The 27,067-nt window shown below is 35.6% G+C and overlaps 3 protein-coding genes across 8 annotated transcripts; 1 reads left to right on the top strand and 2 right to left on the bottom strand.

Annotated features, from left to right (window-relative positions):
- Positions 1-423: 423 nt before the first annotated feature.
- LOC7492443 (uncharacterized) lies at positions 424-2,992 on the bottom strand. The gene is made up of 5 exons (XM_002306639.4): positions 2,755-2,992; positions 2,487-2,619; positions 2,188-2,388; positions 1,921-2,088; positions 424-1,090 (listed from the first exon to the last, which is right to left on the bottom strand). The coding sequence occupies exons 1-5, from the start codon at positions 2,886-2,888 to the stop codon at positions 653-655; spliced, it is 1,074 nt and encodes a 357-aa protein (XP_002306675.2). The 5' UTR covers positions 2,889-2,992; the 3' UTR covers positions 424-652.
- Positions 2,993-3,100: 108 nt separating this feature from the next.
- LOC7469197 (small RNA degrading nuclease 5) lies at positions 3,101-11,353 on the top strand. 3 transcript variants are annotated; one of them, XM_024601578.2, is made up of 14 exons: positions 3,104-3,330; positions 3,886-3,945; positions 4,029-4,094; positions 4,535-4,668; positions 4,798-4,910; positions 6,288-6,416; positions 6,523-6,593; positions 7,503-7,562; positions 8,259-8,314; positions 8,797-8,857; positions 8,993-9,260; positions 9,374-9,555; positions 9,642-9,937; positions 10,141-10,990. In XM_024601578.2, the coding sequence occupies exons 1-14, from the start codon at positions 3,226-3,228 to the stop codon at positions 10,142-10,144; spliced, it is 1,605 nt and encodes a 534-aa protein (XP_024457346.1). In that variant the 5' UTR covers positions 3,104-3,225; the 3' UTR covers positions 10,145-10,990. The 3 variants fall into 3 exon arrangements, with proteins under 3 accessions (XP_024457347.1, XP_024457346.1, XP_024457345.1); XM_024601577.2 differs by lacking the exon at positions 10,141-10,990 and adding an exon at positions 11,054-11,353 and having other exon boundaries at positions 3,106-3,330; XM_024601579.2 differs by lacking the exon at positions 10,141-10,990 and having other exon boundaries at positions 3,101-3,330; positions 9,630-9,722.
- A 623-nt stretch (positions 11,354-11,976) lies between these two features.
- Positions 11,977-15,888, bottom strand: LOC18099612 (scarecrow-like protein 1). Of its 4 annotated transcripts, XM_052453344.1 has the most exons (4): positions 15,657-15,887; positions 14,784-15,560; positions 14,117-14,164; positions 11,977-14,016 (listed from the first exon to the last, which is right to left on the bottom strand). In XM_052453344.1, the coding sequence occupies exon 4, from the start codon at positions 13,944-13,946 to the stop codon at positions 12,192-12,194; it is 1,755 nt and encodes a 584-aa protein (XP_052309304.1). In that variant the 5' UTR covers positions 13,947-14,016; positions 14,117-14,164; positions 14,784-15,560; positions 15,657-15,887; the 3' UTR covers positions 11,977-12,191. The 4 variants fall into 4 exon arrangements, with proteins under 4 accessions (XP_052309304.1, XP_024457343.2, XP_024457342.2 ...); XM_024601575.2 differs by having other exon boundaries at positions 15,255-15,888; XM_024601574.2 differs by having other exon boundaries at positions 15,275-15,888.
- Positions 15,889-27,067: the final 11,179 nt, after the last annotated feature.

Raw genomic sequence — 27,067 nt, 5'->3', positions numbered from 1 at the left:
GTGTTTTCAAGAAAGATAGCTTAATAAGAGATCATAAGATCCAAGTTCTAAGATCCGGAAACACCCCAAGCAATGTGTACCGAACAGATTTATTAACAGGCTCAAACTTGCGACCAATAAATTGGGCATAAAGAGCCAGTTCGTCAGCCTGTGGAATTGCTAATTATCTAGCAAAAATAAAATAAATAAGCCTCGATACCATGCCTGCATCTCTCTTGATGCGGTGCCACCTAAGCCACATATTCCTGTCATTCCTTCAAATAAGTCTGTTATGCAAAGAACCATGGTGTCATTTCCATATTAGAATTTCTATAAGAATTATGAGAGGCAAAACTTACTCGGGTATTCTCAGGCAAAACCAAAGTGGTTCACATCTTCACAATTCAAGAGGTTCAATCCACACATAGAGCAACGAAGAACCAGTGAGAAACCTGCTGGTCAGCAAACTGAATTACGGTCCCACAAAACACTGGAATCTGCATCACTCAACAAAGATTATGTGTTCTTAATATTTTTTTGGGGGGCAAAAATCCTCATTATTAACTTGTAAAACCCAACTCAAGTGAGATTCATTGAAGACGGCCCCAAAAATATACAAAATGCTAATGCAAAACTACATTCGGACAACAATCATATAATGATCGGTCCAATCTCAAAACGAGTATTCTTTTATATCTGTGTTCGAGTCATTCATGTCCATGTCACCCAAACACTCTTCTGAAGTAAGAGGAGGCAGCTGCTTGGTCTTGCGCTTCAAATTATGTTTGTGCCAGTCGCTCTTGAAGTGATCCCTGAACTGCTTTGCATCCCCAACAGACACATTGCACGTGCTGCACCTGTTTTGCTTTACCTCCGCCCCAGCTTTCTTTTCATCAGAGAGAGTCTGCTTTTGGATTTTCTCACTCAGTTGTACAGCAGAATCAGTAGATCCCTTGGGTAGGGCTGAGGGCACATCTTCATAGTCATCATAGTCATCTACATGGGTGTCCTCCTCAAAATGAACAGACACCGCAAGAATTTCCAGCCTGCCCTGCAGATTCCTCACCAAGGTATCGCAGTCCCTGAAGAAACCTGGGTCCATTTCACAAATCTGCAGAAAATTCAATAAAACTCATACCCAAAACATGTGCAGATTTCAACATACACTTGAGAAGATACTTAAAACTTAAGAATAGACAAAAAAATAAAAGAAAAGAATCACTATGTCAAGAGGTCCACCTAAGAATCATATTGGAACTACTAGATTTTTTTTTTTGGGGTGGGGATGCATTGATTCTCCTCTCTTCTAGTAGTTCCAATATGATTTTCTTAGGTGGACCTCTTGACATGGTGATTCTCCTCTCTTCTTTTTTTTTTTTTATGTCACAAATATGACATATGAGAGAAATGTAACTGTCTGGTTTTGTTGGGTATTCTCAAAGGCAGCCATGACATTAGAAAAATCCAGCTAAACCTGTTAACTTGAAAAGATGAGTTCGTAAATTGTTTACGATATTACTCTAGCTGTACTTGCTTTCATAGGTAGGTAATGTTGCCATTGCAGGGATGACACCCGGGGGACACAATGGGTGTCAACCACCTAGTAATGCAATGGGTTATGAAACTTCCTGTAGCTTTCCTCCACTTCAGTGAGCTATGATCAACAACAACTAGCCTAAGTAGAATTTAAGAAATAGATTACAGCCTTGAAAGCTTGGTCCCTAACTTATTCAAAATGTTGTAGTGTATACTAGTCCACTGGTGACACATGAAACCAGCACTTTTATGAAAGATGAAAGCAAGAAACAAAGCCACTAAACCATTTGTTGCCAACACATTATAAAAGCTGCTACGGAAAAAAAAGAGAGAAGAAAAGTTAACCCAGGGAGAGGTAACGTGTAGATGAAAATTTCACACTACCAAGGAATGAGTGAAACTTACAATAGATTGACGACTTCCAGATTCATCTTTCGAAACAACATTAGCATCCCAGGCACCAAGCTTTTCCAATAGAGTAGAAAAATTCTGTCCACTAACAGTAAGCCCAAGTCTCATTGGAGACCGCTTGATTGGAAAATGCTTTTGAAGCTCACGAATAACATCTAGCGCCTGAGCAAAATACACAAGTAGCAAGAAGATTACACATGCTATACCAAATCCAACAAACATCACAATATTTTTTTAACAGTTAAAAAGCCACCATATCACCTGCTTCTTAGAGCTGTTATGCGGTTCAACAGCAAAGTGAGTTTCATGCATCAATCTCTCAATCATACTGATAGTGTAAGGACGTTGGGTTTCGGGATTAATAGTTTTCTGCATAACAATAGTTGCGATATCCCGAAACTGACTAGACAACTGAGATTCCCTCTCTTTCCCGGCCACTTGAAGCTCCCCTTTGTCCAATATCTAATAACAATCATAATAAAACAACCGTGGGCAGCCGATTAATTCATTTCCAATCATAAATAAGACAAAATTTGCTAGCTAAATTCGTTCATGTTTACCTCGAGGCAAATTCTGGTCTGATCATCATGTCCAAAAGCTTTATTCAAATCTAAAGATTTTGCAAGAATTCCTTTGGAAACATTTGAATAAACTGTGTGGTGGGACTGCAGCACTTCATCCAAATCTTTCTCTCTGTTTTGTTTTGCCAAAAATAGATAGACCGTATTATTACCTTTTCATTCTAAAAATAAACATACTATGTATTACAAATAGCAACAATAATAGATTTGAAATGAAGGAGAGGAAAAGGAAGAAGAAGACACTCACACGCCAGAGCGCCAAGAGAGGACCTTGTTCTTGTAACAAGCAATCTCGAAACGCATACCATGCTTCTTTAATCGGACCACTGCTACGTTCGTCAGCCGTTTTTGCCCTACCGGCTGCTGCAACTTCACCGACATCTCTACTTCTCGCTCTTTGCCTCTGGATTCTGTCTGCTACCTTCTCGATATTTGTGTGTGTGTGTGTGTGTGTGTGTGTTTCTTTGCTGTTTTACTGTTAGACCAGGAGACCTCCATCCCTTTTCTTTTATTTGGGAGGCCCGCCCAGTATAAGCGCTTAAAAAAGGTAGCCCAAGCCCAACCTAATTTAAACATAACAATAAACCCAAATTTGTGCAAGGGTTTTCCTACGTCTCTTGCAACGAACGTTCTGTTCTGCTATTGTTGTGTTTTTGCTTTTGGAAGAAGAGAGAGAAACAGAAACAGAAACAGAAACAGAAACAGAAACAGAAAGAAAATGGGAGATTCCGCTGAGCGTAAAAGTGAGGTTAAGGAGGAAAAAACGAGCGATTGCAGCAGCAGCAGCAAGGGGAATAAATTTTACGATATCTATGGACCAGATGTATTTTCACTTTCTCTATTTTTCTTTTAGTAATTTTACATATTCTTGTGCTTGCTTATTTCTCTTTTCGATTACTTATTTATTTACTTATATCTATAGCTTTGTTTAGTCTATATATAAAATCAAGATGATGATGATGGTGGTGGTGGTGGTGGTGGTGGTGGTGATTATTATTATTATTATTATTATTATTCCTGCTAATTGCTACTACTAGTTATTTGTTGTGTGTGTCATTTTTTCTTAATTATAATCTATACTGAAAATGAGAGAAGTTTGAAGCTCAGTTTTTGGATTAGTAGCTAAAGAAATCTCCAAATGGTTATCTTATTAATTGAGGTTCTGTTTATGGAGTTAAGCTGCCTAAAACCAGCGTAGTAATCACTGATCAAGCATGAGTGAAATCTTTGTGTATTGTGCGACATTATGAAACCCTAACTAACATAGGGGCTTAAAAATAATCTGCATATAGTATGCTTGTTTTTTCACATTGCTTCTAAATTGGGACAGTATTGTACCGAATGTTGTGTTGATCGGAATTTATTGTTATGTTTGCAGGCCAGAGCGGAAGTTGTTTACAAGACGCCGCCAGAAACGAGCTCAACTTTGAATCTGCAAGTAGGTCCCATTTTTAATGTATTTCGTAAATTTTGGAAAAGAAGTTTAGAAACTGTTGTGAATTGAGTTTTATTTTGATGCAGGACGTTCAAGGACTTGTAACTTGGGTGCTTTCTGAAGGATTCATGCCATCTTGGGTGTTTATCAAGGTAGAGAAAATGCCCTCCCTTTTGCAATTTATTTTTTAAGAAAGGAAATAAAAAAATAAAAAACCAAGCTCGGTTAGTATATTGGTAACTGGAGTCTCATGGTGAAACTAAAAAGGAGTTTCAGCTCTTTTGAGCATGTTTTAGTTGTGTTGGGTGGCTTACTCCATCTGCTTCATAGAAAAGTGTGGGATGCTGCTTCTCCTTAATCTTTATAATTTATGTCCCGGATTCTAGTTTGTTGTCTGCTTAGAGAACCTTTAGCTGACACTGTAGATTTTCATGCTGTGTGTTATCTTTGGGACTGAACACTGTGTGGAGTTCCCTTTCTTTGCCTTATCCTGGTATATTTCAAAGGACTGCATTTAGGAGCCTGATATTATACCCTTCCCTTGAATCCTTATTGAATTCTGTTTCACGGAAATAACATTTGCATTTTGCAGAACAAACCTCTGATTCCAAAAGTGGTTATGCTTTATGTACCTGGCCTGGATGCGGCTTTATACATTTCACAGTCTAAGTTGCTTGCTGGCTTTAAAGAGTGCTGTGGGAACCCAATGCCACTTTTATCTCTTAGGTTGGTGATGATTGTTCTTTCTTTAGTTCCTGTTCTTCTTCTTGGTTTTTTCTTTTTGGTGGATAGACTACTTAGTTACTGTGCTCTGTTGTAGCTACCTGATGGCTTTTATTTTTTCTTCCATGCTAGCTGTGTTTCCGATGGAATGCAGACAGTAGATGCACTTCTAACATGCAAGATGAAAAGAAAGAGAAATGAAGTAGATTCAGTTTCAAGGAAATCTGTCCTGACTTCTGAACAAGGTTTTCGATCTGTTAACCCAATTCCTTCTACCTGATATTTTATGTTTTATGCTATGTCAGTTGAATTTCTTATTCATGATCAGATCAGGCATTCTACAATCTTCAATAATTTGGTTGTCTACTTGTGCTTTTGAATATTGATATTTCTTACAAAAACAACTAAGTTTCAATCCCAAAATAGTTAGGGTCAACTGTATGAATCTATACCATTCAGCTCAACTTATAAACCAACTCTGTTGTCAAAGGCGAAAGGTGCCTAGGCACACGCTTGAATGAACCAAGGATATGCTATATATATATATCTTCCCAATTAAGATTAGATCATTAGAAAAACAAAATAAAATATAAAATGCAATGTACAATAAACTTTATTTGAAGAAAAATCAATAAAATCCTAATGACTCAATTGAGAACGAGGTAATTTTAGGGATTAAACCGAGGTTTACCTTTAAACCTAGTATGAGCTGTTGATTCAAAACAAGTAATGGTGGGATCTACTCCACAAGGACACAAAATCTACCATCCAAAGAGAGCCAAATCTCTCTCAATAATGAGATTTCAAATTGGTCCACTTGACGATCATCTACAATGCCACATCAGTATACCCAAACCAGGAGAGAGTGGGCAAATGAAGTAGAATCCAAGGGCATGAAGTGGAAAACGTTAATATTTAAATGACGGCCTTGCTCTCCCTCTCTCTCAAATAAATATATAGATAAATAAAATAAAAAACCTTCCTTTCTCTTCCTCTGTGGTTTGTTTCTCTCTGTTTTTTTTACCTCTCTTTCTTCTTCCATCTTCAATCTCTTCGTCACATATTTGCTCTCTTTCTTCCTCAACCCACAAACTGTAAGTCCCTACAAGCCCTAATCTTCAATCTTACCCTTTGATCTGTTTGTTATCTTTAAGAACCCTACTTATTTTCTATTTGTTAGAATTAAATATAATTGATTTTGATTTTTTTTTTGAAATATTTCTTTTGTCAATGAATTGCTTTTGAAAAGATGTATCTCAAGCAGGCATTGGCTTTAATGCCTGGTACCCACTTACCAAGTGCTTGGCCTAGGCAAAGCTTCATTGAAATTAATTTCCTGAGCGTTGTGGCCTCACCTCACCTTGCCTGTAGAGCTTAAGAGAATGCCCAAGCCCCTTTTGAAAACAATAAACCCCACCTCAATATCAATAGAATATTGATAATACTTAACCTATGTAAAAATAGGGTGTTCAAGCCTCTATAAGCTCTCCATCAGTTTCTATGTGAACAATGAATTTGTAGATGGTGTATGCAACGTGAAATTTTCCTTTAATTGTAAACTTGATAGTCCTGTTATCATTTTCCATTCTATGTCAAGGCAACTAACAATTATCATTATGCAGAAAGAAACAATTCTAGCATGGGAAATATATCATCGGCAGGACTCATGAAAGATTTACCTTTCCCACTATCATATTATACACTTACAGCTAAAGAATTGGAAGACAATGGATATTGCATCAATCAACCAGGTAACATGGATCACTTGTACTGTTTTTTTTTTTCATGATCTTTTCAGCCTCATTTCTCCAATCATTCTGTTATTCCATGACTCTTTTTGCGAATTTCATTGTGTAGGTTTTGTTTCTACAGTTTCTGCACCTTCAGGTTCTGGTCCCTATGATATACTGGCACTTGACTGTGAAATGGTAAGATGTCTGTCATGCTTTGAAGCTTACATCATGTTTTCAAGCATAAGAATAAGAATTGTGAATCTTCAATGAGTTTAAGTCGGTATAAAAGTTTGTGGCTTGAAAGAATTCAGTGATATAGTGTCAGTTTCCTACTTAAAGACAGTTGTACTTATTAGAGTCAATTTGAGCTTTAAGTAACTTATTTTTCCATAGGAAATTTAGGGCCAGCTGTGATATTTTTTGGGCAGGGAATATTGTTTTGGAGTGTTAACTGTTATGCTATAATGTCATCGTCATGCTTCCACTTTTGCTACCATTTCAACAGTTGCCCTTTTCCCCCCTTCTTTTATATTTACTCAAAGGCTACTCTTGGTTTTATTTGTCTTACAAAAAGAAAAAGGAAAGGGCAATTAGAAGTCAAATGAGTTATGTGGGAGAGACGATATCATGAAGATTTCAGTCTGGGTTTTGTCCATAAAATGTTTGGTTATGATAGGCATGTTCCTATATAATTATATTAGGGAAGTCCAGCATTGAAATAAATAAATGAAAAATAAGCTACCAAAGATGTGTTGAACAGTCTCTTTTTCTTCACATATACAAACAGAATGATCTTTATGGGTGGAAGTTGCACCACCTTTGGCAATGCAGCATCTAAATTCAAATTTAGAAAGCAATGTTGTCTGTATGTTCAAAGTTGTTTCTTTAAATTCATGTGCATGTCTACTTAAACAGCAGCTAAAAATGATTTGTTAACTAATAAAATGGTGACAGGAAGGAATGTGTGTCAATTCAATGGATGAAATTGTCTCAGGTGCTTTGTTTGTACTATTTGGATCATAATGGCGCAGGGTTTAGCAGATAGTTTATGATGCACTCTTATTGACTTGGTCTCTTCTGTTTTCTTTTGTTCTCTTTTGATAGTGTATCACAAACGAGGGTTTTGAGCTAACAAGAGTAACCCTGGTGGATATTGAAGGACAGGTATGCCTTACAATTTTTTGTTTGTTAGCTGTCTTGGAAAGGCATTTTTTGTTGGTAGTGGTATCTGCAGTAGAATTTGTACTGAAAGGTAATTATTTGCCATTTGTGTGTATACCAGTGTGCTTGGGTTACTTAACATAAATTAAACTCTTAAGATGATATTTTTTTTGGCATTTCCATATCAAGTATTTATTTTTATATCAAACAACTCTTTTCTAACTATTATTTGATTTATCAGAAAACCTTGATTCATCTTCTAGTTGGTTCATCAGATGTCTATAGTCTGTACTGTTCTTTTCATTACCTCTTGCATCTAGTGTTATTTTACCATTATGGTAGTTGTCATAGTCCAACATACATGGGGGCATGCAAGCTGCGTGCCAACATGAGTTGGCTAAGCAGGTCAGTTTCGTATCCCATTCTCTGCAAATGACTACTGGAATGGTTTAAAATAACTGTTGAAATTCATGGGCTCTGAAATCATGCAAGAATGGTTTTTTTTTTTTTTTTTTGCATTGAAATACACTGCCCTTCTATTCATAAAAAGAAAAGGGAGAAGGAAATATTCCCTTTTGGTCATACCTAGGTATATTGAATCTTTATTATTTCTCATATAACTTTCTACTTTGCTGCTGGGCTCGTGAATTTAGTTATTAGTTGTATGGATTTTTTTTAACCTTGATTGGCCTTTTGCAGGTGGTGTTGGATAAATTGGTTAAACCCTCAAATGATATTGTTGATTACAATACCAGGTAATTCTTTTTCAATAGTTTGTTAAACCTGTTGATGGAACGCCAACCTTTTTGGTTTTTGATATGCACTTTTATTTTCTTCTTGATGGTGATTAGGAGTTTAGAGGTTTTTCTTGCGGTGTTTATGGGGATATGTGTCCTCCTATGGTCTGAACCTCTGATTGACTCACAAAAACTAGAATTACTTGTAAAATGTAAATGATAATTTTGTCAGCATGATTATAATTATGCTGATCAACTTCAATTTCTAGATTCTGTATGTTACCAGTTGGTGCTTTCTTTCCTTTTTCTCAACAGATTCTATATATTAAATACTATGCTTTCCCATCCCCTTTGTTTGTTTGGTCGGAAATTCTGTTGAAGAAATGATTCTCCCCAACCTGGATTAGGGAGAGTGCGTCTAGAACTCACCTGTCTCTGTCTCTGTCTCTCTCCTGAAAAATTGACTAATATTTTTAATTTACTAACACTTCATTTTTCAGGTTTAGTGGGATTACATATGAGATGTTGAATGGGGTAACCACAAGTCTTAAAGACATTCAGGTTTGTTGCTCCAATCAACTCTCTTTTTTCCCATTTTGATGCAGTTTCCACTGGTAGTGTAATGTTGATTTAATGACCGATTTCTTTTTTAAGATATCATTTTCTCATTTCTTTACAGTTGCTTCCTGTATTCAGGAAGACTTTCTAAAGCTGGTTTACAAAGAGACCATCCTGGTTGGGCATTCCCTGGAGAATGATTTGTTAGCTCTAAAGATCTCTCATGAAGTGGTGATTGATACTGCACTATTGTACAAACATCCCCGGGGTGGAAATTATAAAACTGCTCTTCGAGTTCTTTCAAAGAGATTTCTTTCTCAGGAGATACAGCAATCAGGGGCTGGGCATGACAGCATTGAAGATGCAAGAGCTACTATGGAACTGGCACTATTAAAGATAAGAAATGGCAAGTGAAGTTGTGACTAGCATTTGCTTTTGTAGTTCACTGCATTGTTCTGTGCTGTATAAATGCATTTATAAATGCTTATCTATATTCTATTCTTCTGGCTCTTCTGTTAGGACCTGATTTTGGGTCTCCCCCATCATTTGTGCGGAGAAAGCTCCTTACAGTTTTGAGTGAGTGTGGTAAAACCTCCTCATTCATTGATGATATTTCCATAGTAAAGCGGTACACATCTGGTTCATCCCATTCATTTCCTGTGTCTTCCGATGAGGAAGCACTTTTGAAAGCTAGAAAGGAGGTAGGTATATTTGGAAGTGGCTCTGAATTTTTTTGTTTATTCTTTGATCAGTGATTGTATGCTTATTTGAATAGTGGTGGTTGTAGGTTAAGAATGATGGAGTACACTTTGTCTGGACCCAATTTTCAGAGTTGAATTCCTATTTCAAGAAACAAGCAGAGGATGAAGGGAAGTTAAATGGAAAACTTGCAGAGATGATATCATTACTTACATGTGAAAAGAAGTCAACCAACACAAAAGGCATGAAATGCAGTATGACACCCCAACTAAAGGAAATTCTTACTCAGATGGATGCTAGGGTTCGTTGCCTCTACTCCACGCTACCGACTAATACCATGCTCATAATTTGCACTGGACATGGAGATACAGCAATAGTGAATAGGTATGTGTTTTTAACGTGTTATAGAACATTTTGTTTCATTTACTATGCCATGTTTCTTTGTTTGCTATCAGAATCACTTAATTTCATGCTTTAAATATTGAATAAAGAAAACTGAAAAGCAACCATGCAATAATAGTTCATCTGATAGTAATTTAATCCTCATATTTTGAAAGACAGACTTTTGAAGTATGTAGTTTCTGCAGGTAAAAAACTATATACAAGAGCATAAAGGGGGTGCATTCATATAGAAAACTGACACATAATCCATAACACAAGGAGCATTAATCAAATACTGTTTCCTATGAAGGATAACATTGATAGGTAATTCCTATCCAGTAAATGCCCTCCTTTTATGCTGCCTCCACACCACCCAAAAAAATGGTTAGAGTAATTAGGATGAGCATGGTTTTGCTCTCTTTTTATCAAAGGAAAAATCCGTTAACCATGATCTGGCTCTGTTGGAATATGACAATTATTGGACTTTGAAGAATGATCATAAACTCCCAAACATGTTTGATGAGTATATTCTAGTGAGTGGGCATGCCGATAGGTTATTGCTCTACATATTTTATCTCAAACACATCGTACAATGTGCAACTTTCTTTGTTTTAATGACCTGTGATAGTATAAACTTGGACATGGAATGAGTATGGTAATGCACCCACCTCTTGCATTAAGCTCTGGCTTCCATATGATGGGAATCATGGGATTCCTTTTCTTAATATTACATTTGTATGTTTACAATAGTGACTTGAAGTTATGGGCTCTGGTCTAATATCCTTCTCGCAGCCCGCTTTGTATTGACTTTAATTTCTCACTTGGAATGTCTGTTCTAGTACTTTTATCATGGAAAACAGAAGCTGTTTCAAGTCTACACTAATTTGATTATTCATTGGTTTGTTTGAAGTGTATGTGACACAGCCTGTTTCTAAACACCTATGGTATATACATAACGATACAAATTTTTTCACAACTCGATATCTATGTGAACACCATAAATCTGTGTAGGCACATGATGAAGCAGTACCTTATTAGTTGTTCAACCTTTCATCTTGAATCTTCAATTTGTCGCGTTATCTTAACTGTTCTTTCTCCTATTGATTTGCATGGATGAAGGGTAAGGAAAATGCTCGCAGAGCAGAAAGAAACTGCAATATCTCGTGAGAAGATTGTCAAGGTCTTGGAAGAGCTCCAGGCTCAAGCTGAAGTAGCGTTATGTTTTGTGGGTGTGAAGAACTGAGGATATGCCAGTCTGGTGTTTACTTTTGTATCAAGCTTTTCACAATTTTGGTCCAAAAAAAGTTAGTGAGCATTAATGTTGTGTCATCATTCATTGAATAGTAAGGAAATTGTGTAAAATTATTGATTTATTTCTTGTATAATCTAGTTTTCAAAATGCAAGGAAGAATTCAATGAGCTTTGGTTCGTTGCTATACGCGTCCCTTACCCCTCGAGCCGGCCATCCTATTCTTATTAATCCAAGATAAAAGAACAAGACTGAGATGAGAGGTGGGCCGGTTTGGCGATGGTTATTTGTCCAGTATCCTTTTAATGCACTCTCAGAAAAACAGGACCATTGCTATGAGGACGTTTTCCGGCAGGGGAATAAAGAATAACTGTGCAAGGTATAGAGCCAGCCAAGGATCCTCTTGCTTCACTTGCTAAATCTAATGCAAATCGTGTCGCTGACAAGCTATAGTCTCAGCTTTCACTAGTGTCCTCCATCTTCAAAATATTGAGCTCAAACTTGTCGTTTTTATATATATATAATCAAATCGGACCCCAACAGTGTAGCAGTTTCGCGGCCACACTTGCCTTTAAATCTGTATAATTTCACCTCCTCCTTTCCATCCTAGTGGTGGTAGAGGGTGGGCGTAGGGTGCCGGATTTTGATAGAAAGACAAGATTTCGGGATATGGAGATTTTCGAAGCAAAGAACCCTGAGAATGTCTAAAGAGAAATCTGAACGTGAGAAGGACACCAGGGAGATTTGCTAGCTGATTAAGCAAACATTAAAATGAAGACAGGTAAGCAAAGCATGGAGTAAAAGAGAAGTGGATAATGTTAGATAACCTACGACATCACTTCTGGAAAAGAACTTTACAAAACAATCGCAAGTCATTGCGGCTAATAAGATCACATATCAGTATGCAGTTTTATCACACAAAACTATTGGCACATGAAACCTACACAAACATTCTATATACTCTAATGCTCGAGTGCCACAGCTGAACCAGTAACGAAATGGTAGCTATTACTTCCATGCTGAAGCAAAAACCAAACTTTTGTCTTCCCACCCAAAATGAAGTGCACCCACTTCCTCCTTCAACATGTATCTATCGCTATACTGCTTTATGAGTTTACGAATCAAATCAACCACGCTAGGACTGATTGAACACGAAGTGAAGCCTGCCATCTTCATCCTTGCCCTCCATTTCCCAGCAACCTCATACCTCTCAATCCTTTCCTCTCCCTCACATGCTACAATGTTTACTATGTCCCGTGCCAGACACTGTTTCTCAACATTCAGCCTGTCCTGGCTTTCTCGAGGGAGAGTTGCATCAAGAGAATCGAACACGGCAGAGTAATAGTTGTAAGCTTCAGTAAATCTCGGGAAAAAGGGGGCAGTATTAGTATTCACATCTTGCTCGACAACAGTTACCAGTTTTGGATTCAAGCTCTTAGCCATCCGAAGAAGCTGGTCTCGCTCATTTACTGTTGAAACACTCTCATCAGGCATGTGATGGAGTTGGAAAGCAAAATTCACTACAAGTGCTTCCCCAGGCTTGCAGTTCAGCATGGATGGACTGACAACTGAAGTCTTGGAGGCCACCGCATGAAACTCAAATGGGACCTTAAGTGCTTCTGCTAGCTTTTCAAGCCTTCGCCCAATGTTCCTCAGGCCACCAACAGGTCGTTGAACTGACTCGGGGTCATCAACCCCGGTTAACCTCAAGTTTGGCAGCTTACCTGGCTGGTTGGCGAGTGTTTGTATCAGTGTTATGTATTGACTCCCTTGGTTTATGTCAAAATCTATTATATGAACTCTCCTTTCACCTTTAAATGCTTCGATCATTGCACCATTTGCTGCCATAAATCCAAATTTAAAACAAGGGCAAATCTCAAAAAGGATCTGCATAGCTGCAAGCCTATCATCAGAAGGAGGCTCCTTGCATTTCAGAGCTTTATAGAGATATATTCCAGATTCAGCCATATGAGCTGCAAGTCCTTCCACCATGTAGGCTGCAATCCTCTGGGGAGGATCTCCTTGAATCGAGACCAATTGACGGAGCTCATTTATTAATGCCGATGCTTTCTCAATGTTTCCCTCCGAGATTGCATTAGCACATTCAAAAAGCAGTCGCCTGGGAGTCCGAGGTGATAACTGTGATACTTCTTTATTACTGCTGAAGCTACTTAGGTTAGAATCTGAAGATGATGACTCCTTGGGAGAATCATGGAGCATCCCATTCTGGATTGGATCAGACCACTCTACATCCATTTCCATGCTTTGACTATTTCCAAACATGCCATCCTCTTCATTGTCCTCTAGAAGTGCTCTCTCTAGTTCCTGAAGCTTTAACTTCATCTTATATTCATCATAATCTAGTTGATATGGGCTCTCAATGTCCAAGTAATCTGACTCGGAAATGAATGGATAGCCATCGCAGGGTGTGGTCAAATTGAAAGAAGCATCATAGGGATCTTGAGGGAACATGGTTGAACCTGAACTCTTTCTTGGCTGGTAGGAAGATGCCCCTTGTGGATGAGCTGAGTTCCCTGAAATGTCAGAACTTGATGGTTGTATTATTTCTTCTGTTGGGGAATCAAGGAAGAACTTCTCATAACTCTCACAAGAGTAAGAATCGGTCATATACATGTTCTGCCGTTTATCAGGCCCGAATATTTTGGCAGACAAACCAGAGTTGTCATTGCTCCCCTTCAGTGAGTACAGCTTATTATTTCCGTATGCTCTGGCAGAGAGTTCTGCGGATCCAACTAAAGACATGATTTTTCTCTAAATTAACTCAGCTTTGAAGAGCGATGGTTGTATCATATATATCCCGAGGCTTGAGTCACTGTCATCAAATTGGCAGGAAATAACTTGTTAATATTTGTCAAACATGAGAACTACCAAACAACACTATCACTCTCTTCAAAAGAAATGTAAATAATCACCTGGAGCAGCCCCTTAGATTTGAAATCCAGATGAAATTTATTGGGTGTCTGCATTCAGGGACAAGCAATGTCATGGAAAACAGTTGGAGAAACAGCAACCAACAAGATACAAGCCTATACACATAGCTTTAGAAACACTCATGTAACAGAAAGAGAACCGAATTCTGAATTATAGACCGTGGAGAATCAGTCTGTGTAAAGATGCAAATACATTGAATAAGCTTGTTTGCGTCTCTGACAATAGACTTAATTCTTAGATTGCTTTTATTGATCGACTTCAAATTCCTTCAAAAGCAAGGTATAATTGACATTAAAGATCTTCCCTTTGTGACAAGGAGAAGACTTGATGCGTGTCCGCATCAAGACTGCTATGTTCAATCAGAAAAGGAAACAGACACAGAGTTAAATCTTGGTTCTTCTTATGTACAACAGACAAGGATTCAGTGATAACCAGTGCTGCAGAGGACGCAAGGATCTATATTTTTTAGGTAGCAACACAAAATCTTCTGAAAAAACGAGATCTATTGAACATCCAAGAATACGTAGACAATCAACTACAAATGACATGAACAAAAATCAGAAGGAAGGATAATAATCAGCAGTAGAGGTCATATAAGTAATCAATCCTGAATCCTTGTGTTTTTATTTTAGCAGACAGGGCATGTACCTGAAGTGGGAGAATGAATTCAAGAGGAAGTGGCAAAGGTCATAGCAGCCAGTCCTGGAATTTAGTTGATAACCAGATAGACATAAGCCTCAAGATTGGCTTTGAAGGAAAGAAAGAATGAAAGATTAAGGCTTTGACTATGAACACCTGTGTTTTGGAGGCAAAAGGGTAAACATGCCCCTTAATGGTGTCTTCACAAACAGAAAAAACCCAACTTTTGATTGTGATGTGAGGTAGGTTGGAGGGCAACAAACCATTTAACAAACCAAAATACTCAAAAGTAGGACAAAAACTTGAAGAAAATGCAAGCCAGGTGAATAAAATACAACTTGACAGAGAAGATTTAAGCTACCCAAAGACCAACAATATCTTATTTAACGAGTTATATGAAAGTTGTGAGAAAAGTGGTGAGAAGCTAACAAAAAATATTCTTCTTTTGAGATAGAAACTTCTTTGAAAGGCTTTCTTCACCTGAAAACAGAATTTTCTACCTGCGGTGGTTTCCTTTGCTTTGTCTTTTGGGTTTTTCACTTTTTCTGCATGTTTATACCGACTTATCTGACTAGCTTGTCATTCTTAAACGTGGTGTGGTCCAAACGCACCCGCAATAGGGGACTCCAATTTCATCACTCAATCCTCACCATTTTTAAGTTTGAACGCCATTGATTGATTTGGTGTGCTTTGTTAGAGTTGTTGACTTTTCTTTAATGGTGGGCACAGGGGCATGAAATCATGAAATTGCTTGAAGCTATCCACGAAATATTTGACCCAAATTTCCTATAAAAGCGAAGAGGTGACGACAGATTATTGGTGAGCTAAAAAGATTTCAGAAAAGCAATGTGACAGTGTAAAAGAAACAGTAGGTTACAAGACCTGTGGAGGTGGTGGTAAAGTGATAACAAATGTACGGTCCTTGTTGAAAGCATGGTACAGGAGCTGCTACGATCATGATGGTGATTGTGAATTTGGTGATGTTGGACCAACAGATTCGAAACGAGTGGGTGAGTAAATGGATTACACTTTCTGAAACATAAACATGGGAGAGGTCAAAGTATTTTTGATTTATATATTCCATGCTTCTCCATATCGAGCTTGTGGTCTGGGAGCCAACTCATCTTTGCTTTGCACCACCGTCAAAGCTTAGTTGAATTTCAGAATCCACGTTTGCCGTGTAACCTAATCTTGAATCCGCGTTTGCAGGAAAAGACAAATGAGTCCCTATAGTTTATGTCATCCTTATGTCATGGCATACATGAGCAAAACCCGTATGGGACAAGCAATTATTGTTTAAATTTATTTTCTAGTTAAAAAAAAAGCTTATCTTTTTTAATCAGTTTTTTTTTTAAATCTTTTCACGGTGCAAATTAGTCATTATATATTAATTTGGAGATATTATCTTTTTTTTTATATTTTAATAAATAGTAAAATGACCACAAATCTCCCAAAACTATAAAAACCAAAACTATCGAAAAGGGATATTTTTGCCTTTTTTTTATACAGTAAAATTATGTATATGCCTTTGAGTCTAAAAATATTAACACAAGGAATCAGAGGTGATGGAGTCCTTTTAAACTTGGTTTTTAAAAGAAGAAAATTTAATGATAATAATAATAATAATAATAATAGTTATGATGATGATAATGGTTGTAGTGGTTGTGCATATGGAGATAAATGAATATAATTTTTTTTGGGGATCATTATGAAGGGGATGAATGGTTGCTATGAAACATATATTGCTTGACTAAGGACTGTGGCTTGGCATGGAAGAATAATGGATCGAAATTATATAATCAGACAGTTTTCATAGCACCGTCTAGAGGAGGGCCATGTTAAACTTGATGTGATAAAAGCTCACTTGGCAATCCATGCAAAATGGGATTCGGGGGTCTCATTAGAACTAAGGAAGGATTTTCCGTGGTTGGCCTTACTAGCTTTGTAAGAGTTGGGTGTAATCTTTTACCTTAGTTGTTGGCTCTAAAATATAGCCTTTAATTAGATTGGGAGCGGGTTGTAGACATGTTCTTTACAATTCTGAACCCAATGAAGCTCTTAGGTTGATCATTGTAGCTTAAGTTGATTATCACAAGTATACAGCGATTATTGTTGATAAAAGAGACCTGTTATCCAAGGACTTGGAGGTAAGGCTCCATTATACCTTTAAGTAAGCTAACACATATGCTGATTTTATGGCTAAGTATGCAATAAGGGAGACAACTGGGCAACAAATTTGAAATTATCATCTATTAGGGATGACGTTACTGCTTCTAGCAGATTCAATGGGTTGCCTCTATTATAGGGGGCTTTAGTGGTTTTCTTCTTTTCATTGCACAAAAAAAATAAATCTTATTATGATACTCTTTCTTAAATTGAAAGGAGTCTTAAAAAAATGAAAGTTGTGTTAATATCATGAGTGAAAAGGAAAAAATATCTTAGTTACTTAGTAAAAACTAAAAACTAGGTTATTGCTTACACTCTTGCTATAGCTTGGACCAAAATTTTTTGAAATATAAAAAGATTAATATCTAAACTATATGGAACTTTTCAACATTGGAATTAAACTTGGTGTAATAATTCAAACTTGAAAACTCTAGACTCAACTCTTTGTTTAGCCTAGATTTTAAATTAAATGACGTAGAAGTTGTTATGATGTGACCATATCAACTGGACAAATTCAAAGAAAAAAAAAAGAAACAAGTCAGGTTTGTTACAACAAAGCCTAGGCATGTGAGCATGAGGGAGGCCTACGTGCCTACCCTGAATTTTTTTTTAATAAAAGATGAACGACTTGTTATCCACTCTTTAAGAGAAAAATACATATAAGACATGTTATTTATAGTCTACAACATGAAAATATTGTTCCTAATATGAATCGAACTCATGATCTTAGACTAAACACTTACACTAATCAAATGAGCTATGAAACAAATATCTCATGAAATGATAAAAAAAATATTGATTAGGTTCATTGTTAATTATATAAATAGTTAAACCGACCCTAATTTTTTAAATCGTTTTACTCCTATATATTTACTTGAATAAAATATCAATTTAATATTTTTACCGATTCAAATGTCAAATGAATCAAACATCATCAATCATAAAAGAATGAGTAGAATTAGGCATTGAGAAATTTTACAAATTCATAGATTCATTTGAATAGCCAATGAGTGCTAAAAACCTCTTAAATGATGATAATTATACCAATTTTTCAAGAGAAACATGATCAAGGAACATGCACTCATTTAATACATGTACATTTTATCTCATTGATTGATAACGAGTAAACCAAGTATGGCCAGGAAATAGTGCGCTTATATGTAGCAACCGACAACATATGTATGATAGACATGTTTTGCAAGTCTAATTTGAGGGTAGTTGTGTTTAGACTTGATGGGCAACAAGGTTTGTAACATGGGACACTGGGTCACATGGTATGCCCATGCTCAAATGAAAAACCATATGGATACGAGTTAATTTTGAGGCTTCAAAGAAGAATGAACAATGGCAAGAAAATTTCTATTTGAACATTGGATTTCCGAGTGAATTTTGTGTCCCATCATAGCTTTAAACTCATTTTTTTGAATTAATTTTAAATATTGGGACATGAGTCGTTTCCAGAAGGTATAAACCCAAGCCCATCAATCGCCATGTTCAAATATGTTTAGGTGTTCAGTCCTTATCATCCTTCTCTTATTCAACAAGTGCTGGAAACTAAACAATTGACCACTTAAGAGGAAAATCAATGGTTTATAATTTGCTATCAATCATACCTTTATGATAAGAAATTCAAGATAGAATGAATTAAGGAGAAATCGAGGCTCTTTGGCTAGGCATTTTGGGTACAAGGAGATGAAATCGTGACTGCAGCAGGTGGAAAAAAGGTCTTCCACTTGAAGCGTGACATTGAAAATTTGAAGAAACCAATCTCATGAAATTAGGAAACAAAAACTATATACATTTCTTCAAAAGCACACATGATTTATCTTCGGGAGAATTGTTTTGATACATACCTTCCCTTGCTGTTCCATTAAGAAATCTGAGAGTAAGGTTTTTTTTTTTTTTTTTTTTTTTTGTGAGATGAAAAGGGATTTTTAGCATAAATGACTTTCAATTTTTGCAGTGCGTAATCCAACCATGCACTCTTTCACGCTCTAAAATACCCATAAGAAGATGTTAGGCTTGAGATTTACAGTGAAGAAACCCGTGTAAACAAGGCTAATCACACAAAGCATGCAAAACCGCCATTGTTGAGTATTAGGAATGGTTAACGCCGTACAATTAGTGGTGGGATAAGATCAACAACTGGACTCCTCGTTGTGTTGCTGTTGCATGAAGAAGGCGCCATGCAGATTCAGGTCAACCTTTCAATGTCTTCCTTCACGATAAGTAAAATACAAGGAATTTTACAGTAACTGTCATGCAGAGTCTGGATATAAATTAAAATGCCAATAAGTAATTAAGGCAAGCTCCATTTTTTCTTTTTGTTGCGAAAAACCCATCCCAAAGTTGATTAGGGTTAAGAAAAATCTGTCCCCATAAAGGATAGGCCCGAAAGCCCCCACCTGGAAGCTCGAGACCCGTTTCAGGCAAGGCTTTGGCCTAGGTGTAAGCCCGATGGCCAGGCCTAGAAAAAATACAGGGCCCAAGAACACCTCTGATTCCTCCCGATTCAGCCATTTTCTGTTTCCTGCCTTGTATTAATTTTTTGCAATTAAACACTTCGCAGTTTCATAAAAGTTCCATCTGCCCGTGCAAAGTCACATAGGCCTAAAATTTTAAATAGTAAAATTTTAGAAGTAATCATCTAGGTGGTGGTCCAGTGGTAAGAGTTTGGGACTAAGAGGTTTGTTCCCTCTGTGGTCTCAGGTTCGAGCCCTGTGGTTGCTCATATGATGGCCACTGGAGACTTACATGGTCGTTAACTTCAGGGCCCGTGGGATTAGTCGAGGTGCGCGCAAACTAGCCCGAACACCCACATTAAACTAAAAAAAAAAAAAATTTTAGGAGTACGTCAAATAATTAATTTAATTTCAAACCCAACTTTAGGTCAAGTTTGCTTCTTTTTTTTATTATTATTGTGAATTTCAATCAGCGTAAAAAAAATAATTTATTCTTTTAAAATAATATATTAAGTTGATGTGGGTGATAAGCTCTTAAGATTATTTTATATGAGAATATATATACAAGTTAGTCTGAGAATATCCTTAACCGTCATAGAAATTTAACTTTGAACCCAACTTTTTTTTAATGTTTTTTTATTTTATTTTAAAAGATTTTCACGATCGAGACCTTATTTTGTATGTATGGGTTCTTAAAGAAACATAATAAAAAGTGAGAAAATACTATAAAAGGGGGATTTTTTCATTAGTTATATATATATATATATTCATGACGAGGTCCATCCATATTAAAAAAAATAAAACATTCTTGATTATTGATTATCCATATACAATTATTTTTTTTACCAATGTACGTATCTGTCTCAATTGGATGCTTTATTCATCCCATTTTCTTCTTAACTTGTATTAGCTTTTACAGTGAAATACCGTTGTTTTTGTTTTTTAATTATAAATATGTTGATGTTTTAAAACTTGAACCCGACCACTCGAATCTTTAGAGTCTCAGATCATGATTTTCTTAGTACTGAATCAATAGTAATTTGTTAGATAACGCTCCCTATTTTTTTAAGGAATGTAATTATTTGCGCGCTACAAAAATTTGTCGGGCAAGTTATCATAAACTCTCTCTCACACACACACTGATGAAAATGCTACTTGAATGGGATGGAAGAGGGTGTCCGTTGTTGAATTACAATAATATTTAATTTGATTCAGAGTCTAAGATGGAGCTTCTAATTAATGATTAATTAATCCGATATTAAATAATACAATATTACTAGCACGCTTGGAGAAAAGTGTACTTGTTGCTTATTAATTCTTTAATCGGGTGGTAGGTGGAATGTCTTTCTCGAAGTATATGATAACTGTCTCAACTTCCAATATAAAAAACTTAAAGTAATGTTGCAGTTTGCTAGTTCTCGCAAGCAATTAAGTCTAGACAAATCTTATTAACATCAACATTGCTCCCCGAATTTAAGGCGGTTAATAGAGCAATATATGCTCACCGAGCTTTATTTTTTATGCTTATGGCGACATCTGATCATGTACACACATGAGTTGGAGGTTAGAGGCATGAAGCAGCCATTGAACGTTAATCGAGCCAGATTTTTTAATTTGATTTGTATTCAGAATCACAGGTTTAAATCTTTTCTGAAATGAAGCTAAGACGTTTTATAAAATGAAGAGAGCTGATGTTTTGGGATGATTTTCTCTCTTATTTTCTAATGAACTCTATGAAAACTTGATCTCAAGAATTTCTATTCATGATTTGGCTACACCTATAGTGTTAAATCTCAGCTTATAGCCCATCTATAATCAACCATGCTGTATCTTTAACAACTAGCTAATGGAGTCTTGATTAACTCTGGTAGAAATAATTATCAGCACTGTACAATTATCAAAGATTAGAGATAACGAGATGACATGCCCGCGCGCTGCCGCGGGCTTATAAAATAAACGCACTTGATAGTGTTATAATTGTGAACCAACGCTAGATAAATAATAGAAACTAAAGGTATGATGGAGCAAATATTTCATGACGGAAAAAAAAAGGTTGTGTTGGTGATCAAAAATTTAGAGACTAAACGAAATGATTTGTAGCAATCCACAGTGTTTTGTGAGGAAAGATACAATGCTTTCGCTACATCATTTCGCTTTTCTGTTAATAATAAAAAAAATTACAAAACTAAATTCTCTACCAACTTAATATTAAAAAAAACCAACAAAGATAATTTTGGAAGGAAAAAAACCCATGAGAAAAAACGTTGTAGCAATTGACAATGTTTTGTGAGGAAAACTATAGTGCTTTTCCCAATAAAATAAAATAAAAAACCATTTAAAGAAATACTGTAGTAATCCATAGTGTTTTGTGAGAAAAACTACAACGCTTTCCCTATATGATTTAGCTTTATTGTTATTATAATTCTTAACCAACTCAATATTAAAAAAAAAATCGACAAAGATAATTTTAAAAAAAATCACAAAAACAATCATATGGGAAAACACTGCAACAATTGACAGTGTTTTAAAGAAAAAAATTACAAAGCTAAATTCTTAATCAGCTAAATATTAAAAGAAATCGATAGAGATAATTTTAGAAAAAAAATAACAAAAAAAAGGGGGGAAATCATGTTGGAAACACTGTAGCAATTCACAGTGTTTTGGGATGAAAGCTACAATGCTTCTCCACATGATTTAGCCTTATTTGTAATTGTAATTCTCAAACAGCTCAATATTAAAAAAATAAAATTGACAAAGATAATTTTGAAAAAAATTATAAGAAAAAAAAACCATGTGGAAAGCCACTGTAGCAATCCACAATGTTTTGTAAGGAAAGCTACAGTGCTTTCCCCACATGATTAAGCTTTATTACAAAGTTAAATTATAACCAACTCGATATTAAAAAATAAAATCGACGAAGATAATTTTGAAAAAAAATATTACAAAAAAATAAAAACACAAAAGAAACTGGAAAAAAACCATGTGAGGAAAAACGGTATCAATCCATAGTATTTTGTGAGGAAAAACTTGTATTTACTTGTAATTGCAATTATTAACCAGCTTAATATTTAAAAAATAAAATTGAAAAAGACAATTTTAGAAAAAAAATAACAAAACAGAAAAAAACCATGTGGGAAAAAATACTGTAGCAATCCACAGTAATCTGCGAGGAAAGTTACAGTGATTTCCTCACATATTGTAACTGTAATTTTTAACCAGCTAAATATTAAAAAATAAAATAAAAAAAGATAATTTAGGAGAAAATCATTAAAAAAACAAAAAAAACCATGCGGAGAAACATTGTAGCAATCAACAATGATTTAAAGAAAAAATATTACCAAATTAAATTCTCAATCAGCTCAATATTAAAAAAAATCGACAAATATAATTTTAAAAAATAAAAAAAATAAAATAGAAAAACTATGTGGAAAAAAACTGCAGGAATCCACAGCATTTCAAAGAGAAAAAATTACAAAGTAAAATTTTTAATCAGCTTAATATTTAAAAAGCAAGATCAACAAAAATAATTTTGAAAAAAAAAAGTAATTTTGAAAAAAAAAGAAGAAAGAAGAAAAAAGAAGAAAGTTGGGAAAAAATGACAAAATGCAAAAAAAAAAAAAAAATACACTTTGAATTACTATAATCTATAATGTTTTGTGTGTGCGGAACAGTTATCCCCTCACACCATTTAGATATTAGTTAATGCACACATATATATACAGCAGTATTAGGCTGATTAAGTGCTAAAACTGATAGTGAGTAGTGACCCCTTAAAAGGAAATCACGAAGCTAAGGTAGCTGAACTGTCAAAATCATTCACCATTATTAAATACTCAAGACATCGTAATGGGATTGAAAATGATTAACAATGGAGATTAATGCAGATGTCGTTGTTTGCTAAACGAGAGAGATGATATCTATATATATACAGAGAGAGAGAGAGAGAGAGAGAGAGAGAGAGAGAGAGAGAACGGAGAATCAACCAACTGACTGTTGTTTACTCTAATTAATTGAAGCACTCTCTTTCTCTGGGAGCATGTCTATATATTTTAGTCAAGATAAAATGGAGTTAGTTTTAATAATAAGCATGGAATACAAGAAAAGTCTATCAAACGAATACTTACGGGTTACTTCACTTCACCTGCTTCGAGTTGGATAACACGTCATGATGTTCTAAGAACATGAAGGGACACCATGAAAAAGTCTGCTAATGAATGCTTGGTAGCTGTTAAGGCTAGCTGCTGATCATGATGATAAATAAGACTAAGCAATAAATCTAGTACACGTTTTGTAACAAAGATAAAGAAAGAAAACGCCTTTAGTTATTAATTATTAGATTTAAATTTACAAATCACATACTAATTTGATTTAGCTATTTTAAGCAAAGACAATTGTGAGGTGTACAAGTTTCTCCTGAAATGCACCGCACACAAAGTTTTGGTATCATCAGAATACATGCATGGAGAGTTAATTATAAATTCAATTCAATGCACGAAGTTCGAGGGACAAAAATCGCATTTAAAATTTGAAAGGGATAGATATAAATTGAAATGTGAGGAAGATATTAGTTGAGTGAATGAATCTAACTTTAAAAATTAAAGAGTGTAAATCCAACTTGATCGGATGATGATAGCAATAAGACTGCTGTCAAAGTAGACAAGTTAGCACGAAATAGTTTAAACATAAATATATATATATACATATAAAAAAGAGAGAGAGGCAGAAGAGATACAAAGGTTAAGAGAGAAAAAACAAGAGAGGTAGAAGCCTATTTAGTTTGTCCAGTTTGTTAAATCTAGGGCTATATACGAGAGAATCCTATCAGTGGACTTCAATCATAGAGCTAGATGGGTGTAAGATTAGCTGAAAAAATGAGTTTTAATTTGGCTGATATTCATTATGGGGATTAAAAGGCGGTACGTAAGTTCTAAAATAAACAGGAAAAAAAATCCCCTTCGCAAAATCACGACAACTCTACTCCATTTTGTGTGTGTTAATACTCCTCTATTTGTTGCCAGAGGGCCGTTTAAGGGAAAATATTAAATGAAGCTAGCATCACTGTCAACTACCACGTAACAAAAAGCATTTATTGAGAGTAGCAAAATGGGAAACCATTGATAGCCAGAGTTCATACATGCAAAAGGTAAGGAAGGTTGGAAAGGGAAATGGATGGGATGGAGTCAAAGTAGTTTGTTGAGGATTTTCAAGGGTCCTTCTGATGTTAAAATAGGGTGTGGTTGGGGCGAAGATAGGAGTGGGGTTGCTTGTATATTTCTCTTGGGAATTGGTGAGAGGAAATGGTGTATTATGGTTTTCATACAAGGACATTTGAAGAAAAACAGACATTTAGCTATGCAAGTAACTGAAGTGCTTTGCATTTACTGTTTGAAAGCTACCTCAAACCCTTCCACACACACACACAACACTTGTAGCGGGAGAGAGGAAGGAGTGAAGAGGGAGTAGTATATATGCCACTCAAGACGAAATATATATATTATACAGAAAAATAAAACCTCTGAACTGTCTCTGCTAAGCTAGTTTTTGGATCCGCACGACGATTTTAGTTAATTTCAAGTTTTCAAACGAACATTAGCTGTTGATATATTGATAGATATTAATGTGACTTGCCCTAAATATAGCATATGATACAAATTTAAGGGAATTAGGCCAACGAATTTACCTGTTGACCAGTGGAGCAGCTTTCACTAGTATGCTGGCGATGAATCTATATATGGTCATTTCCCAAGCTGACCCACAAAGCTACATTTTAGCAATCGTTCTATTGATTTGATAAGCTTTGCGGTATACCCCATGCATGTATGCTGTCTAATGTGGACTGGGTACTAAGAACCATCCCATGTTTCTTTCCAGTCGAGTAGGCATGTTGATTTTAAGATTACAATGCAGTCAATACATGTAACATCTAACTTAACTTTTTCCCTAATTTTGTGGTGACCTATCATGGATTACATTTCAACAATCAAGATTTTTATGAACTTCTTGGCTTTTTTGGGTCGTTTTCAAATTTGAGATATCAGCTCCACTCAGGACACTCCCATGTTGCAAGTTTACTTTATGAAGTTATCTTCGATCCATCCTTCAATTTAGACAGTTCATCTCTATAATTTGGAGAATGATTAATTAATTTGATGACGATGGGCAACTAGCCAGATCTTTCTTGTCCTTTTTTCTTTTTTTTTTAAAAACTCTAATCGGTGATTTTCCCCTATTACTCCTAAGTTGGCATGGATTAAAAGCTATCTTTGATTTATAACACGAACATCAAAATATATATTTTTCGTACATCATTAATTCTTTTACCAATTTTTCTTCGAATAATAATATATAATTTCTCTAATGTATATAACCATTCATGACATAGCTTTAAGTTATCACGATATATATCATACGTGAGCATGTGGCATGCAGATATTCTCCAATTTGACTTTACTCTATTGTTATTTTTGATATATTATATTGATCATAGCAGATGGTATAATTAATCGGCACTATTCTAACAAAAATGCAAATCTAAAGTCAAGTCTTGCGAATCAACATACCTTCAACTTCCTCCAAAAAGAAAAAGAAAAAGAAAAAAGAAGGGATCTCGTTTGTATATCTTTTCAGAGCAATAGATATTTTAATCTTAATTAATCTCTATCTTATAAAACTCCTACACAATCAAATTTCAAACCAACCAGAACAAGAAATTAATGAAGTGAAAATTGCTATAAATATTGATATGCCAATGTAATAAATTCTAGTATCACTGTAAAGTAGTTATTGAAAAAACCAAACCTAAATACCAGGTTGTGCTTGAACAAGTCAAATTAATCGGTGTAGTTTCATCAACTAATCTGTTATTATGTTCGAAAAGAGTAAAAAACATTTAGAGGAATTGAAAGGATACATAGACCTGATGAATTGGCACATCAACCACCAATTCCGACTAGATACAGATTTTATACCCACCAAATCTTGATGTATAGTTTACTTGATAAGTGCATATGATATTGGTAATGGATTGCTATTCATTTTTTAAGTACATTTAGCTGGGCTAGCAAGCTCTCACCAGGTGTTTGATTTCGTGGGGTATAATATCCCAATCATCCTTGGAGCTATATAATGATGAGTGCACAAAATCTTTCAACGTTTGTATTTGACTTGCCATCGGCATGGGGAGTACGGGAAATTGCAGACTACGGTTTGCCCATACTTTTCTTTATGCTGTACTTACACGGCATTTGATAGTTAACCCTCAAGACTACCCTCTTGAAAAACTCAGTTAAAGATATCCTCCTATTCAACATCCAGCAAAAATATTTCAGCTAACCTCTCATCATGTGTCCCTGTCTATTTCCTAACCACCACGTTTTTTTATAGCATTTTCCATGCTTTCCGAGCATATTCCTTTATGCATGCGCATATCTTATATCGAAATCAAGACCTTGTGGATGACGGAATGATACAGAATTGCTAAGTAGAAATGGTGTTGTGGTCGATGATTGCTTACTGGGGTCATCATAAACGCATATCCTTGGAGCTGGCCGTGCCAAATAACTTAAAAGCTTTTCTCAAATTTATTTACGGGGTGACACATTCTTTTGGTAAACTCATCTGGTTGAAACTAAACACCATTTAGGTTGCTAAAAAGTAGAGAAACTT

Source organism: Populus trichocarpa, chromosome 5 (genome assembly GCF_000002775.5).
Source record: "Populus trichocarpa isolate Nisqually-1 chromosome 5, P.trichocarpa_v4.1, whole genome shotgun sequence".
NCBI lineage: Eukaryota > Viridiplantae > Streptophyta > Magnoliopsida > Malpighiales > Salicaceae > Populus > Populus trichocarpa.
Note: the sequence above shows the minus strand (reverse complement) of the source record. Positions and strands in the feature narration are given on the sequence as shown.

Excerpts from the sequence above, each read along its gene's own strand:
- LOC18099612 (XM_024601575.2), bottom strand. The coding sequence starts at position 13,946 with ATGTCTTTAGTTGGATCCGCAGAACTCTCTGCCAGAGCATACGGAAAT.
- LOC7469197 (XM_024601577.2), top strand. The coding sequence starts at position 3,226 with ATGGGAGATTCCGCTGAGCGTAAAAGTGAGGTTAAGGAGGAAAAAACG. Across the intron at positions 3,946-4,028 it reads GCTCAACTTTGAATCTGCAA|GACGTTCAAGGACTTGTAAC; the intron begins GTAGGTCCCATT and ends ATTTTGATGCAG. Across the intron at positions 9,938-11,053 it reads GATACAGCAATAGTGAATAG|GGTAAGGAAAATGCTCGCAG; the intron begins GTATGTGTTTTT and ends GCATGGATGAAG.
- LOC7492443 (XM_002306639.4), bottom strand. The coding sequence starts at position 2,888 with ATGTCGGTGAAGTTGCAGCAGCCGGTAGGGCAAAAACGGCTGACGAAC. Across the intron at positions 2,389-2,486 it reads AGACCAGAATTTGCCTCGAG|ATATTGGACAAAGGGGAGCT; the intron begins GTAAACATGAAC and ends GATTGTTATTAG. Across the intron at positions 2,089-2,187 it reads ATAACAGCTCTAAGAAGCAG|GCGCTAGATGTTATTCGTGA; the intron begins GTGATATGGTGG and ends TATTTTGCTCAG.